Below are 17335 nucleotides of genomic sequence, written 5' to 3'. Positions count from 1 at the left end.
ATCTGTCGTTCTGAAAGTCAAAGATTCATCTCCTGCTTTATTTTTAAACGTTTATATACGCTTGCAAGTCCAGGAGCGGGAAGGGAGTCTGTGCCCTTAGGCTGAGTTTTGTTGTTTGTGATTTTTTTTTTTTTTTTTTTTTAATGTCTGTGTCAGATGAAATGATTGTAGGAAGTTTTCTGATCCCTTTTTGTGTGCATGAAATTTAAATCCTTTTTATTTTTAGTGGGCTCATAAAACTTAATATTTCTAAACACTTGTAGTAATATTGGAACAAAAGAGATTATAGCAATACTTTTGTTAACATTATTTAACTTACAGGCTTGTGGGGTTATAGTGGAACTAATCAAAAGCAAGAAAATGGCTGGCAGAGCTGTGCTGTTGGCAGGACCTCCTGGAACTGGCAAGGTATTATTTTTCTTTTTTGATATGAAATAAAGTATTCCCAAATCTATTTTATTTTCATTTCTTGTCAAAACCATTTTAGGGTAGTGGTTACATAGTGTTTTTATCTACTGGAATTTTTTTCATCAATGTATTGACATGGTTTCCTGCTTCATATTTTGATTTTTGCCATGTCATCAACCTTGGCAGTACCCAGTGGTGTGTTCAGGCATCATTAGTGTGAAACCACCTCTCGTAGCTTACCAAACATATAGGTAATATGGTCTCTGAAGAAGAGTCTTAGAAGTTAATTTTATATTAAAAGCCTAAATAGTCTTTGCTTTGTTTATTTTTTTTCCCATGCTATTTAAGGCTTTTTGCATTTGTATCAGATGTCAAATTCAAATGCCCAGTATTGTTTCTTTAAGGTGTTTTATAAGTCTTCAATAAAAGTCACTTTTTATGTGTTTAACTTGTTTTGGGGGGACAAGGGTTGTTATATGTGAGAAATATATGCCAGACAGAATAGTCTTAATATTAAATTGGTAGTTGATGTATGGAAGGTGACACGATGAGGAAAGTTAACTTCGTGCAGAAAGAATCCTTTGTTAATTCTCATAAAAATTAATGTGTGGGTTCTGTTTTTGTTTTGTTTTGTTTTAAGACTGCTTTGGCTTTAGCTATTGCTCAGGAACTGGGAAGTAAAGTTCCCTTTTGTCCTATGGTTGGAAGTGAGGTCTATTCCACTGAGATCAAGAAAACAGAAGTTCTAATGGAAAACTTCCGACGTGCAATTGGTAAGTTTCAGAAAAACAGAAGAATTAAGTATTTGCATGATACTTATTTTGCTTTTTCCCAGTCATCTAAAAAGGAATTTAGTGGTCATGGTGGTTTTCAGATTATTGTATGTTCTTTTTTTCAGTGCTGATCTTAATTTAGTGAGTCTCTTCCACGCTTAGTAGAGTCAGGTTTTCTGTTTATAAACCATAATTTAATTGTTGTATTATGGTTTATTCTACTTCCCCAGATTCTCCTCTCATCCTCCAGGTTCATCTCCTGGTTTTGCCTGTGACTCTGAATAAAACTGAAAGAAAAATTATTTTTAGTTTTTTACGTTAGCAGAAGTACTTGTAGACACAAAATGCTCTCTCCTTTTTTTATTTTAGTGATTTCACTCTACTAAGCAAACAGTCTTAATCAGGGACTCCCAAATGGCAGTGTTAGCCTGACTTAGTATTCCAGGAAGCACAAAGAAAGTTCCATGCCAACAAAATAAATACTTTAACTTAATGTCTTCCTCAATTCTAGAGTGCTTTTACAAGCTTGATGTAAATTGGTTAAATTTGCAACACAACCTCAGTGAGTATCTAAAATCTCTTATATGATCGCTGCTGACAGCTGATAAATGCAGTTAGAAGTGGCCATTGTTTGTATGAAGATTGGCTAAAGATAGCCTAACTGATTTTAATACTGAACATATGAACAGTTAATTTTCCTGGTTTCCGTACCATGTCTCCCCTTGGACTTCATCTAAGTATTTGGTGGCAGTGAGGTGAAGAAGTCTCTCAGTTCTGCAATGAAACAAAAGTACTCCATTGACTTTTATAAGAAAGCAAGTTTCAGTAGTCTCTGGTCTTCTAGTTACCGTGAATCTGGCAGGGCCTGGGGGAGGGAAGCCAGAGACTGAGTAGTCTGCAATATTTCCTTGATGTGATGAAGTTCCCTGTCAAAGATTTGGAAACCTGAACCAACAGATGAAACTTATGCCATCCACGTTGTCATTTCTAGAGACAGTAGTATTTTAATTCTCTAAGGTTTAACAGCCAGCTACATTGTTAGTTCCCTGCATTCCCTGAATGTCAGTAGAGAGACACTTCTAAACAAATATTGGTGTTAATGAAAGATGGAACTTCTTTTATTCCTTTCTGTTGAATTCCATGTCACATTTTCATAACACAACCTTTATTGAATATTTTTATCAGTGGGAAAAAAAAAAAATCTCTGAAATATTTTAAAGGACTAGTAACTACCATTTCTCATAATGGAACATTTTTCAGTCATGTTTAAATCTCAGTTATGTTTTTGCTTCCCTGCCTGGTAAATAAATAATTTACAAGGGTGCGTTTTTAAAAAAATTGTTTTGTATGCACAGTGCAATGTCAGCTGTGACTGGATGCAAGAGAAGCTGCAGCTCACATGTCAACCAGTACCTAAAGTATTCATTTAGCTTTTTTTTTTTTTGGGGGGGGAGGGCGGGGGGGGCATTATATGATTCCTTATTAGCAGGTTCTGTACACACCATCTATTGCTCATATTGTGCATTTTACTTTCAGAGGGTTAGCCACCTCAATTTATAAAAATGATCAGGGATGTTAATACCAACTTTTTACTTTTTTTTTTCTTCTTTGTTTTTTTCCTTGGAAACAACAGAGTCTGACTGGTTTGGACCCATCACAGTATAAGAAACTGGGATGACTCCAAGTTTACAGAATTTTTATTGTTGGGAGTCTTTTAATAACAGACTTGACGTAGTCTCATGGCCAATTACTGCTTGGGGTATAGTAGAGAGTTTGTAATACCTAAGAAACATAGAAGGACAGAGTGGAAGGTGAAATTCTTGTACGTGTTAAAAAAACTTCATCTGAGAGATTAATTCTATATAGAGCTTATTAGCAGCTGGCAAGGATGATGACAGTAGCTAATATTAGAGCTCAGTTGCAGTAAAAATAACTATTGGAATAGCCACTTAAATAGCATATCTGTTACCTGTGACTCCAAGTTGTAACTGCCAGTAAATCAAACAAGCACTATTTTACTCCATATAGTGCTATTGAACCAAAACATGAAATAGCTCACAATTGCCTTCTCAGACTCGTGCCTCTGATTTGTAAGTAGGAAATGTCTCTGTTTAAGTTAAAGAGCTCTTTTGAGAATGAAGTTCGTAGTTGACACATGCAGATTCGTTTGAAAACAAAGGATAATCAGCAGCAAGTTCAAAGCATTGATTACCTTTGTTCAGATCATGTTCACCTGTAAATATTTTCTATAGACACATCTATATAAGCACATTAGTTTAGATTAGAGGCATGCTTTTGAAGCAAATCTCTATGTTGCCCTCGCTGACTTGGCTTTGGTTTGCATTGTGGAGCAGACTCTGAGCATGTGAATTGGATTCTTTTCAGATGAAATGAAACTGGAAGGTGTGCTTTAGCAGCATACAAAATATACCCCAAACACAAATGGGCTTCCAGGTTTTCAGAGCAGAATAGAGCTCATGCTGAAAGCTTAAAAACAAAACAAAAAAGAAAAACAAACCTGTGAACGTGCACTTCTCAGCATCAGCAGTTCCCATATTGCTTCACATGATGCAGCCTTGTCTAGGTCAGTTTTATAACTCAAAGGTTCATTAATTTTTCATGTGATGTTTTGGCATACCTGAAAAACATTTTAAAAAATTACTGAAATTAACTTTACATAGAACTTTTTATGTAGTGCTAAATAAGAGAAACCAAACATTTCTTACGAAGAAATTATCATGTTATCCATAATTAACCTATTTCTCACATTTCAAATCCTAGTCTTAATTTGGGTCCAGTAGAGGGAGACAGACTCATATTTGTCAGTTCTTTATATTTCCCTATCAGCAACTCAAGATTGCTGGTGAAGTGTCTGATCTATTTCAAAGCAAAATGAAAAGTTATGGAACAAGGAAAGTTTTATAAAGTCCTAATAGCCTCAGACGGGGCAGGATGACTTCCTTATATCTTGTTACAGCCCATTCATTATTTTTGGTATGGCATGTGTGTCTCATAAAATACTTTATAGAGTCTCTTCAGATGTGGGTTCTTTGAACTTTTATGTAGCTAGAACGTCTGCGTAATTGTAATGGTGGTGGTGATGATAGTGGTTTTTCTTTGGAACAGTCTAACCATAAAACTCTTCAGCTCTATATTATTCATTAATTTAAAATAACTTAGTTAATTACAATAGTTGTGACTAGAATAGAAGATACCCAGATACTATGATGATTGCACAGCTGTCTGAAAACCAACTATTTCGGCTATTTTGAAATAGTTTTAAATTTGCATTATAGCAGATTCTGCTAAATTTTATCTAGCTCACCTTTTGCTAATGACTTGAAATGTATTTTAAATGATACATTAACCTTTTCGTAATTTTATGAGGTTCTAACACAATACCTGTTAATCAATTTATGTTATTTTTAACTCAGTTGCTAAAATTTAAAGTTTTTTGTGAAGTTACTTTTTTTCTCCTGCCTTTTTCCTTACTTTGCAGGGCTTTTCTGATGGTACAAAAATTGTGTAAAACTCACAGTTATATCAGTGTCACTGATCTTTAGCTTCAGAAGATGAACTGTTTCTCTGAGTTTAGCATAGGGGAACAAAACAAGCAAATCCCCTCCTTGAGGGAGAGAAAAGAGAGGGGATACTGACATTTGCTTGAAGAACTAATAGTAACGGACAGAAAGAAAATAATTTCTTAGAGTTTAATAAACTGCTTTGCAGGTCAGAACTTGGGCTGAACTTTCACTCTGACACAGGATGAATATTCTCAATATTGAAGAAGAGAACAATAATTGATCTTTCTACTTTTGAAAGTAAAAGATTACCATTAAATATAATGCAGCCTAATAATACGTTACATTCTGTGGGCAGCAATTCAGCAGAGTCCTGAGTGTATATGGCCATTGATTTGTGTACTGAAACTATTCTAAACAATTTCTTGCAGGGTTGAGGATTAAAGAGACCAAGGAGGTTTATGAAGGAGAAGTCACAGAACTAACTCCATGTGAGACTGAAAATCCTATGGGGGGGTATGGCAAAACCATCAGCCATGTAATTATAGGACTCAAAACTGCAAAAGGAACCAAACAGTTGAAGGTATGTGTGGTAGAGTCTCAAAAATTTCCTTAAGTATTTAGGTCTGCATCTTCTATTTTTAGCACTTCTTATTTCCATTTCAAGCTCTTGATCCCCATCTCTGTAGAGTGGGGATGCCAGGAGGCTGTTTTCTTTTGCTAGACAACTTTATCCTACTCCTGAGCATGTATGTTTATCTGCTTTGTGTAGAATATTTAGATGTTAGTCTTGTCTCCTGCTAACTGAAATTGGGGATAAACCCATCGCTCAGTTAGCAGCCCCTGTTATTTTTCTGTTTGGCAGCACACACTTGTTTGTCTTCAGTCAGTTAAAGGAGACTTTAAGCAGGAAGAGATCCTGATGTAGTTTTGCAGCATTACTAGTACCACAGAAAAATGGGCTGAGTTGGGAATCTGAACTATGATCTGTCTCAGTCTGTGATACGCTCACACTGACCCTGGCTATAAATTCATGTTCATAACAAACATACGAGAAAGGTCTTACTTGTTTTTGTTTTCCTGATTCTCAACTGAACTTTTGAGGGTGGTTTTGTGAAATCTTGCCTGCTTTGGTATAAATTGTTCTTTCTGTCACATCCCTTCTTTCTACATGGGGAGGTATGCTCTAGTGAATATTTGATTTGAACTGGAAATTGAGCTGGTATGTTGCCAGCTCAGACCCACTTTCCCTTTGCTTTCTTGTACAAGTCTCTGTCCCTGTTGTTCAATTTCCCTGTCAGTTAGAGTACGAGAGGACTGAAAGCTGTCTCTACTGTTAAGTATCATCTTGCATTTGTTCACTCTGAAAACAAGAAAATGCAGAACAAAAGTGAATAAACATGTACTGAGAGAAACAAAAGCATCTAACGTATTCCACATTCACTCTCCCTCACGCAGCTCTACAGACAATACAGATTCAAGAAATCAAGTAGCATAATCCAGTGCTATAGCTAGATTTTTTAGAAGAGTTTTGTTAGAAAGCAAGAGAAGCGCTGCGTCCTACGTATGAATATATTGTCACATTACACAAAGGCATACTATGTGATAGTAACTGGTATCATTATCATTATGTTTCTGGCACTTACCATCGCTTCCTTCAGATAGTTGTTTTTTTTTTTTTTTTTTTGTAAGAAAGTAAGTTCTGTGCATTTTGTTTCAGATTTATTCTCTATCAGTACTCCAAGTGTTACAGCTTTATAAAATCCTAGAGGTATTGTTGGGGGGAGTTGCAGTTTAATTTTGTCTGGTGGGAGTGAGCTTTAGACTAAATTTCTCTTCCTCGATTACCATAACAATATGGAACTGTTTTGACCAACTGTGATGTTCGCTTGTCTCCAGCTGGACCCAAGCATATTTGAAAGCTTGCAGAAGGAGCGAGTGGAAACTGGTGACGTTATTTATATTGAAGCAAACAGTGGAGCCGTCAAGGTAAAAGTTCTGCACTTCTGTGCAGGTGTATGTGTTCTTGCAGACCTTTCTCTGCCTTTGTCAAAAGGTTCTCCGATTTATTAACCTTAACTGGCATGAAATGGTTACATGGAAGTTTTAAAGAGAGCCCAGTGTTTTCCTTATCTGGAGAGAAAATTCTCTTTTGCACTGAAAGAACATGGTCATCTGGTTTACAATTAAGGTCATCTGGCAAGGAAGCTATCACTGATGCTGTCTGGATGAGTTTTCTTTTCTGTAAGATCAAGACATCTTTAAGGGAAGGGGGGAAAAACCAAGCAACTTTAGTCATTTTCAGGCTGACATGTGCAGTGTATTTAATCTTTCTTTTATCGCTCTGGTATTTTCTCCACAAGATATATACATGTAGAAGGGAATACTGCATTAGTTAGCATTCTTTTCATATCTGATTTAAAAAGTAGTGTACAGCGATACTTGCTGTTTAATGGATGAGCATAATATTTTGTATCATATAATAAATCACCCACCTACAAAGGAGTCTTGAACAGTTCTCCCAATCTCTAGTTAATCTGCTGGATTTGTCCTTTAGCAAGAATTGCATACGGTTAGAAGAAGGGGAGAGATGAGTGGAATATTCTTACCACTGAAAATACCAGGTGTTTTTCAACAGAGTTTTTGAGCTTTGATCAGTAGATAGGGTATGCCTGTTGCTAAGCAGGGAGTGGGATGTCTGGATTGTCAGCTGAAGCTTGTCAGGACTGGAATTGTGAACCAAGCCCTTTATCAAGTTTGTGTCACTCAAGGTTTTGGCACTGAAACTAATTCTATACCTGGGTTTCTCCTCTTTGCTTTTTCTCAGAGGCAAGGCAGGTGTGATATCTATGCTACAGAATTTGACCTTGAAGCTGAAGAGTATGTTCCCTTGCCAAAGGGTGATGTGCACAAGAAAAAGGAAATTATTCAGGATGTCACCCTGCATGACTTGGATGTGGCCAATGCTCGACCTCAGGTATCTGACTCCACAGATGAAGTCTTTACAGAAAAATTATTTGGATAGATGTGATGGTTACTAGAATAATCAAGGAGATGTAGAAAGTTGAGCTGTCATAAATCACCCATAAAGATTCCACTGTAGGAGAAGCAGTAGGTGTTATACCGTGAAGGCCAGTCAACCTCTCCACTCTGGAGGGAGGTCATGCTGCAGTTGGCTACTTCAGTGGCCCTGCCATACAAGTTAAAGAGGCAGTTGCTAGGTTAGGGTTCATGCACCTGGTCATGGAATGTTTATGAGAGTACATTTCCTAACATTACAGAGAACAGCTTTACAGCCATAGTGGAGCTTCTACATGGATTTGGGATCCGCTACCTTCACAGTTAATGCATAATCTAGACCTAGCTCTCCCCTTCTCTCCACCACTGTGCCCCATCCCCTGCAGAAAAAGAGCAGTGTGGGCTGCTCCTCTTGACCAGGAAAAGAGATTATTACTTTTTCTCCAGAAGGAAAGTTGCCTCCAGATGTGAGGTAGCAGCAGCCAGATCTGCATCATTTTATTTATCAAAAGTTCTGAATACAGATTAATTTATTCTGCTCTGTTTATGGTTTTGTGGCCATGAAATGGAAACTGCAAGTGCTATGATAAAAGGTCACTATGTATTTTTGACTGCTGCGGATTATGGTGGTGTCCCTGCTTCCTTCAGAAATGTTTCATAACCTCTTGTTAAATTTCCTTGTGACTTTCAGTAGAGCTCTGAACATATTGCAGCAAAAAAATGAAAATAGGAGAATTACTCTTTGCTGTGTCTTGACATAAACCCAGTATTGAGGGAATTCCATCTATGACATAAACAAAAGCCACTAACAATACAGTATCTTGTTTAAAGGCTGGCATCCCTACAGTATGATACTACAAGCCCTTAACCTTCTCCATTTCAAAATAAACATCCTTTTTCCAACAAAATCTTTTACATGATAAAAATTAAGGTGTTCAAAACTCTTAAAACTCAGCATAATTGTTCCTGTGTTTACAGGTTGAACACCTACTATGCACACAGGCAATCCAAGTCTCTGTGTTCCCTGACAATTTTAGTCCTTTTGAGCTTCTCTGTGACAATTTTTTTAAAAGAGGGTATCTCATTTTGGTTTACGTTCTCCAAATGAACGAGGCTAAAGAAAGGATGAGGAGGTAGCTAAATGATTATGTTTAGAATACTGCTGCAGTGAAGTGACCTAACCTTTGACCGATTATCAACCATTGCTGACATAAAGTATCAAGTTAACTTCAAGAAACAACTTCTTCAACCAATTCCTGATTTATAAAATTCTCATGGTATGTGTTTGCTATGAGACCTCATAGCTGATCTGTAACTTTCTTTTCCTAGGGTGGGCAAGACATCCTTTCTATGATGGGACAATTGATGAAGCCTAAGAAAACTGAAATTACTGGTATGAATGCCATATGGTATTTTTAGACCAATATAACCTGTATGTTTACCAGTTAGAAAAGAATTAAAAATAGGGTTATTAATGCACCATCTCTAAATGAATGCCCGTGTAATATTTATTTATAAATACTCAGATTTCAAAAAGCAGTGATACAGCTGCTAGAATTGCAATGGCTGGAAATAGTACAATATGTTACTGGTTCACACATAGAGTGATAAAAGATACGCTGTATTCTGCACGTATCTTCCTGGGGAGAAAGAGGTTAGAATGCTAGTGCCATTCCCCTTTCTCAAAACACTCCTGCCAGAGAGTGTAAGGTTCACACTTTGACAAAGAGCCAAACTGAACAACAACAACAACAAAAAAATCTAAAAAAACGTTGTTAGATGCATGCTTATGTGAGGCAACCATACTGAATTTCTGTGGAGTAGAAAAATGGCTTCTAAAGGCTCTAACCTTGGTTTGCTTAAGACACCTCTATAGCAGCTGTCTATTGACTTGATGCTCTAAGTGCACTGCTGCTCCTCCTACCTACAGATCATTGGAGAAAAAAAACATCTACAGAAAGATCTATTCTCCTTTTTGCTTTGAAAGAAATGGTGTTTCAGTAAGTGACTATCTAAATTTAGATCAAAGTCTGTTTCAATACCTAACTTGAATGGCGGTCTTTTGAAGTATTTCGTCTGTTCCAGAGGTCACTTTTCTTATTTTAATGTCAGATTTACCGATGTAACATCTTGCATAGCTTTGAGATCCATATGTTCACAGAAATTTATATAGCCCTATTTTTTTTTTTTTTGTTAAACACAACTTCTTTGTTGAAATACAGTAGCAATATTTTATTCTTTCAGTGATGTTCTTTTCAACCACACTTGGAAACTTTCTTAAGTTTCACATTTTAAACTGAAATTTGACTGACTTCTCCCCCGCCAAACTCCCCAAACCCACAAAAATCATAGTTTTTCACAAGCCACATGAGGGGACAGACTATCCCAGTTAAGTGCCAGAAGCTCAGTTTAGAAATATTTTGTTGCACAGATGACTCCCCAATACAATAGGAATGCCACAGAATTTTAGTGTCACAGAGATTTTTTTACCTGTGGCGGTAAGATAGCAAACCATGGGAAGGAGAATTTTACTTGCTTTAAGTCTTTCATACAGACTTAGAGTTCACTAGCAGAACAACTAACAGTTTCTTTTTGTTCTCAGACAAACTTCGAGGAGAGATAAATAAGGTGGTAAATAAATACATCGATCAAGGCATCGCAGAGCTAGTCCCAGGTGTACTCTTTGTAGATGAAGTTCACATGCTGGATATTGAATGTTTCACATACCTGCACCGAGCACTGGAATCTTCTATTTCCCCCATTGTCATCTTTGCTTCCAATCGAGGAAACTGCGTTATCAGGTATGATGTCTAAAGTTGAATTTTCCAGTTTGCATTGGTCCATAAACCTTGGAATTAGCTGTATCAGCAGAGTTATAATCTTTGAAGGCTTTTGTCTCTGATACTGACATCTGTGATAATCTCTGGGTTACAAGTGCATTAGTGCTCAAGAACTGCTTGTGAGCTTCATGATGGGACAGGCATTTAACGCCAGCCTGACTGAGTTAAAGCAGAATGGAATTCCTCCTTTTATTTCCACTGACACATCCCTCTTTCTCTAACAGCTTCTGAATTGTCTTATTTCCTGGGTAACAAAACTATCATCCATTTGGAGAACATCCCCTCTTGCTGAATAAGCCATTACTCTGTTCAATCCTTCCCCCAGTCCTTCCAGTGAATACTGCAGTGGTTATCATTCCATGCTTGCAATCCAGCAAATTGAGAAGTGGAGGTCTGTGCATGAAGGATAGAGCAGGATCTAGACCCCAACCATGGGTAACAAAGGTAACAATTACCTTTCTCATTAGATACCTCAACACATCTGTTGCTTGCATGTTAGGGACATCAAAAGCACCAGGGCTACAAACCTCTAATATCATAGTTTCCTGCTGCTTCTGGATCATTTTGCTGTTTGCTATCCTCATTGCATCAGACTTAAGCTTCCTGTTCTTACTGTCAAAGCATGTCATAGTTCAGCCTCTCCTTACCCTTTGTTATTTTCTGCTATGTTGGTCTGGCTTTTTGTGATTCATTCGGTCTTTCCAACTAACTTATTTTTCATCTCCACTCCAGTTCGTGCCTCCACTTCAATATTTTGCACCCACACAATGCATTCTTTGCATGTTCAGTAAAAGTGCTCTCCTCTTTCAGATTCTTCCTTAAGTTCTACTGCTAATTTGTGGTCTAGGTCTAATTATGTCTAAACAAGCTGTCATTAGCAATGATTGCTACTCTGTAAATTGATTTAATTCAGCTGTGTAACCAGCTCTTCTTTTCCCTCTTAGTGGCTCATCTGGTATTAATCTTTCTCCACTTGCATTTCTTAGAAGTTAAGGTGATAAGCCCTTCAGAAATGTTTAAGGTGGACATTACAGTGCTCTCTTTGCAAAGGCATAAAAAGGCTGTCTTGTAGAAGTAGAGCAAATAGAGATCTGTCAGCATGAATTCGCTGCAGATCTTGTTATGAAAAAACTGTGATTTAAGAAAGGAAGAATAGTTGTATCTAATATTGCTAAATTAAGTCCTTAAAAGCAAGCTCTTAACTGTATACTACTATCTCAAGTAGTTAGCAATGCTCTGATTTGCCTGCTGATGGCTCTTAAAAGGGTCGGGAAAAAATCAGTTGTATAGTATAGTTGATTCTGTAATCTCAAAGGAGAAGGAATCAGTTCGGAGGAGAGAACACCATCTACTCAAGAGTACAGCAGATGATTGCAGGGCATTTTGATTCATTTCCTGAGGAGGATCGTGGCCAAAGCTGTAGTGCCTGAATACTGGCACTGAACTTAGAAATGTGGTTCTCTACCAGCACTTTACTGTTTTTACCTGCAGTCTCTATAGATCTCATGAAATCTGGATATCTTTCACTCTTGACTTCACAAAAAATTGTGGTGGTCTTGGAAAACCAAGAGTAGATGTGTCTGTAGCCTTTGCTGTTAGGTGTTGTACGTCAAACAAATAAAATGGTTGGGGGTCTAGATCCTGCTCTATCCTTCATGCACAGACCTCCACTTCTCAATTTGCTGGATTGCAAGCATGGAATGTAAACCACCGCGATATTCACAGGAAAGACTGGGGGAAGGATTGAACAGAGTAATGGCTTATTCAGCGAGAGGGGATGTTCTCCACATGGATGATGGTGTGTATAATTTCCACTGATACTGCTAAACAACTTAGAATGATTTGTTCCTTGCTGGAAGATACTTTGGAATATTAGATAAGACCATAAGATACAATGCAGGGTAACATGAAGGAAAGCACCACCTCCAAGTATTTTTTAGTGGCATGTTTTAGAGCTCCAGAAATAGTATTTGTTTCCCTCAGGCTGTCCAGTATGAACTTCAGACTAGAATGTTTCCTGTCTATCTGGGAAGTGTGTCCCTAGGGGGAGACACAAGAATTGTAAACTAGTAGATGTGTAGTCACTCACCACTGTTTTTAGTAAAATCAATGTACTGAACTCAGAATAGTATCTGATCTTTCTGTTTGGTTTCTCCTTTAGAGGCACAGAGGATGTAGTGTCTCCTCATGGAATACCACTGGACCTGCTGGATAGAGTGATGATTATCCGAACCATGCTGTATACACCCCAAGAAATGAAGCAGGTATGCACAGCATTTTAAGAGAAATTCTAAAAAGTCCCTGGAGTTTTAGCCTATCAGGATGACTGCTACGTCTCTGTATATTCTGTTACTATAGATCTGTTTGACACTTTGTGGTCACCAGGGTTTGTGCCAGAAAGCTTACCACTTTGTAAATGCATGCTGCTTTAGTAATCATTTACAGTAAGCTGGTTAAAACTGTGCATGCAATTTCTCTGTCTGATTTCTACCCACTGATGAGTTGTATTGGTAAGAATATCTAGAGCTGAAAGTGACATCTCACTTGCATGAAATAGCAGGAATTGTTAGCTGACCTTCTCTCTTGCACAGATGTACTTTCCATAGAGTTTGCAGGTTCCAGCCGGTAATGCTTTTTCAGTTGGTATGAGATGAAGTGTCACATTTTGGGACTTTAGGTCCCGGATCTCAGGCTGTTCCTCCACGTAAGAGATGAGAGGGATTGAGGAATGCAACTTCATGCACTGCATTTTTGCCTCTGTGCCTGTACTATAGCTTTAACCTACTAGGACTGTCTCCTGCAACTGGGAGGATTTTCATGCTCCTAGTCAAGTTTGGAAATGTAAGCACAGTAAGTGTTGCAGAGATATGCTTCTGTATGCCTGAAACTTTTCCTGTGGGGCCATCACAATGTATTGTGTATCGATTATAATGCTTAGGTGCCATTATGATGCATCGTGTCAAAGATCCCTCTCATTAGCGTCTCAATGCTGTGAAGTGACACAATGCAGAAGACATTACGGTTTATCATGTCAATTCTTTGTATTATTTAAGAGATAGTGTCAATGGAGGAGAGCGTTGTCACGAGATAATAGTCTCCTGCTGCTGGATAAGTGCCAAGGTGAAGCCGAGGCATTTATCGAATATAAACGTAGAGGCAAAGCTTCATTTCACTTGGTTTGCGGAGCTTTTCATGCACGGCTGTTGTGAGCCATTCTCAGGATGATTTTTTTGTACCTAAAAGGACACTTTAAAGCATTATGGTATAGATTACAGTAGAAGCAGCCCAGTGGTTGAATAATACGATTATGTTTTGTCTGTATACAAAAATTTTAAAGTGTGACTTTCACTCAGTCTGGAGATGTTAAAGACTGTTGCCTGGACTTCCCCATACTGTATGTGAATTTTGTCTAGTTAGGGTAGTAGGAGTGTGTACTCTGAGTTACTTTTTGTTAAGGTTGTTATATATAATACCTGCCTAGTGTGATGCGTTATCATGCAGATAATACACTGTTAAAAAGCTCATTTCTGAACTGTTGATTTTCAGAAGAGCTGGGTAAGTGCTGTGATTTCCACTCTCCCCAAGGGTGAGGGAAAGGAATTGTTTACAGTAGCGTTTCCTAAAGCTAAAAATAGAGTCTAGACATTATGTCCCATAAATCATGTTCCCATAGTCAGATAATCTCATCTTCCCTTAAATTAAGGCTTTTGAATGACTTCTCTTGGGAGAAGAGGAGGAGTTATTACACTTAACTTTGGTTTCTAACTAAAAACAATTGAGGGGGTTTAAAAATAAGACGTCCATACATTTATTTCTCTGTTTTTTCTCCCATTTTTCTTTCATGCTGGGAAGAAGTTTTCACTGCTGATATTTCTGTGTGAAACTCTTTGCCTTGGTCTTTCACAATTGATTTGTTTATCAGCACAAGAATTGTCCATTTATCTACTGAAAGTTTGTTCATAACCAGTTCAAAATATTTCTCGTTTGTGTTGATAAAGTAGAAATCCCATTGTGTAGCTCTGCTCTGAGAGCAAGACCCACAGTTGCCTTAGTGCAACCAGAATAGGGAGAAAATTAACTTTTATGCATATTCTAGTCAGGTAGTGTTGTAACCAAACTTTTTTGCATATGTGCCTGCTGTTAGACAGTAGAGATAACTGTGCTTTTTGTTCATCGTATATTTTACCTGATAAACATTTCTTTTCCTATTTCATAGCAACTTATTTATATATGTATTTGCTGGGCTAAAGGCTTGGACCCCAATCCTTCAGTAAGGTTCTGCAAAGTTGCTAGATAAAAAGTTATTTTAAAAAAGTTGTTAAAGATGTGGCATTCAAGATACCTTGTTTCTAGAAAGGGAAGAGTAAAGTAGCAGTACTTGAATAAGTAGAAAATGATGTTTGAGTGATCTAAAAGACTGAAAAAAAATCTTCAATTTGAAATTGCAATTTGCAGCAGCATTGCCAATATTCAGTATTAATATCTTAGCACAACTTCCTGCTCTTTCAAGCCCCTCTCTTTTACTCTGTTCCCTATCCTGACTCCCCTAGCGCATTTTTATGGCTTTAATTTAAACAAGTGCTTCTTGATATCTTGTTTACAAAGCTGCCAAAGTGAAAAATACCTGTATTATATGAGGCTTGCAGTTCCAGAGTTATCGCAGCACTACAACACAACATCATTATCCAGTCTGCCCCTTATCACTCAGCTGGTAATACAGACTACCGAGAGACTTGTGCCACTTTTGTTACAGCTTTATATGCTCGGGCTTATTGGTGATATCTTGCTCTCCAACTCTGTAAAGATCTTCAAACTGGTACAAGCCTGAGACTGTTCTTGAAAGATTAGATTCTTCCTAGTGATTTTTTTCTTCTTGCAGGAATAGGTGAATCATAGAAAGTAACTTTTTGATTTATTTACTATCTTCTTGTCAATTGAATAAAAAGTGTGCTATGAGCTGCTAAGGAAAGGGCGTAGCTTTCAGCAGGGCTTTTTGGAGGGCTCTGCTGTATAGCGGCAATGATACACTGCAAAACTTAGTAACTAACTGCTGTAGCTGTCCACAAGACTGCAGCTGTCCCTTACTTCCTGCATAGTTTTTCTGTTTTCTTGTATAAGTTCTCATATTCTGCTCCTTATTAGTTGATATACTTTGCTAACCATGCAGAATTATTAAGGGTTAGTAGTCCAGACATGTTACTTTACCTACCTTTTGTGATAATCAGTTTTTCAACATTATATTTCCCTTTTAAAGACTTAGAATTCTACAAATTCTAATTTAGTGGTAAGTTACACTAGGATAACTGTCCACACCATCTCGTTTTATAGCATGTCTCATCTCTAACTTGACAGAGTTTCCGGATACTAAGCTAAGTAGTATAGCATGCAAATTGTTCGGGCTGGTACCTCAATTACTCATTCATCCCAACAGATCATAAAACTTCGTGCTCAGACAGAAGGAATTAATATTAGTGAAGAAGCTCTAAACCATTTAGGGGAAATTGGTACCAAGACAACCTTAAGGTAAGTTGAACGCAGTTGGCTTTTCTCTTAAGTATGACTGGGTCTAAAAAGACTGTAGGATAACTCACTCTTGGAAGTGAGACAACCCTCTTCCATACAATAATGTGGTCTATTAAGAACAGTGCTAACATTAAAAAAGAGTGGTAATCCTCTTCTTTCCTCCTTTAAGGAATGTACATGCTGGAGGGTCTTGCAGACTTTTTATGCTGCTGGTAGAGCTGTGTGTTTCCTGACAGATCTCCCACCCCTACATATATTCAGTTCACTGGGATGCACTGAATTGTAATTATTCATCCATCTCTGTTTGATCACAGGTATGCTGTGCAGTTACTGACCCCAGCTAACCTGCTTGCCAAGATTAATGGGAAAGACAGCATTGAGAAAGAGCATATTGAAGAAATAAATGAACTTTTCTATGATGCCAAATCCTCAGCAAAAATCTTGGCTGATCAACAGGAGAAGTACATGAAATGAAGAGCTTATCATGTTAGATGCTCTGAAGTGGCTTTAGCCCTTGCCCAGGGCTGGCTTAATTATTGAATGAGAAATGTTAATGGTTTGTCTCTTTTGGGACTGAAAAATATTTAAATGTTGGACTGCTTTGTCAGGCCAGAACTAACTATCAAGTGTTCCTATTTCATTATCAACAATAAGATGCTCTGTGATGTCTGTGTAACATCTTAGTCTCCCTTTTATGAGTATATATATGAAATGAATAGCTCTTGACCCAACAGTTTTGTCTTTGGATTTCATTACAGAAGAGCTCTAACTGAAGTTGATGCTTAAGAACAGTCTATTTTCTTTATGAATGTTGTTTTAAAATAGTTTCCTTTTACAGATGAGAACTTTTTTTTTAAATCAAAGTTTGTCTGAAGTGCTTTGTAATAAAATATTTCAAGAATATTGGAAGCTTGCATGTGTTTGCCCTGGGTATTGACATGCCTAAAAAAACCAGTCAAAATAAGTTGGAATTAACAAAGCCAAAAATGAGTAAAATGGATTGGCAACACAAAAATAGATCTACAGCAAAGGAAAGAAATAGTAATAGGACCTTTTTAAAGTATTTACTCTTTTGTAGGTCTTGGTTTCTATTTTCTGAAGACTTCTTTGGAGAATGCAGAAATACATAATAGTGGTTATCTTGGCCCTATTTAAAGCCTGTCTTCCAGAGTAACTTACCCTTTCTTTGTGTTTTCTTAAGGCAGATTAAATAAAAGTTCCTTTCCATCATGGTTAGCTATTTTTTCACTAT

At 37.4% G+C, this 17335-nt stretch overlaps 1 protein-coding gene across 1 annotated transcript; it reads left to right on the top strand.

Annotated features, from left to right (window-relative positions):
• Nucleotides 1–321: 321 nt before the first annotated feature.
• Nucleotides 322–16992, top strand: RUVBL1 (RuvB-like AAA ATPase 1; the record flags this gene model as incomplete). The annotated part of the gene is made up of 10 exons (XM_009582497.1): nt 322–408; nt 1049–1181; nt 5134–5285; nt 6602–6691; nt 7530–7679; nt 9050–9113; nt 10323–10521; nt 12722–12824; nt 15992–16083; nt 16398–16992. Coding segments are annotated over 10 exons (1230 nt in total), but the record flags the coding sequence as incomplete, so codon positions are not given.
• Nucleotides 16993–17335: the final 343 nt, after the last annotated feature.

This window comes from Fulmarus glacialis, unplaced genomic scaffold, assembly GCF_000690835.1.
Source record: "Fulmarus glacialis isolate BGI_N327 unplaced genomic scaffold, ASM69083v1 scaffold25937, whole genome shotgun sequence".
Taxonomy (NCBI): Eukaryota; Metazoa; Chordata; class Aves; order Procellariiformes; family Procellariidae; genus Fulmarus; species Fulmarus glacialis.
The sequence above is the reverse complement of the archived record's forward strand: the minus strand, read 5'-3'. Positions and strand labels throughout refer to the sequence as shown.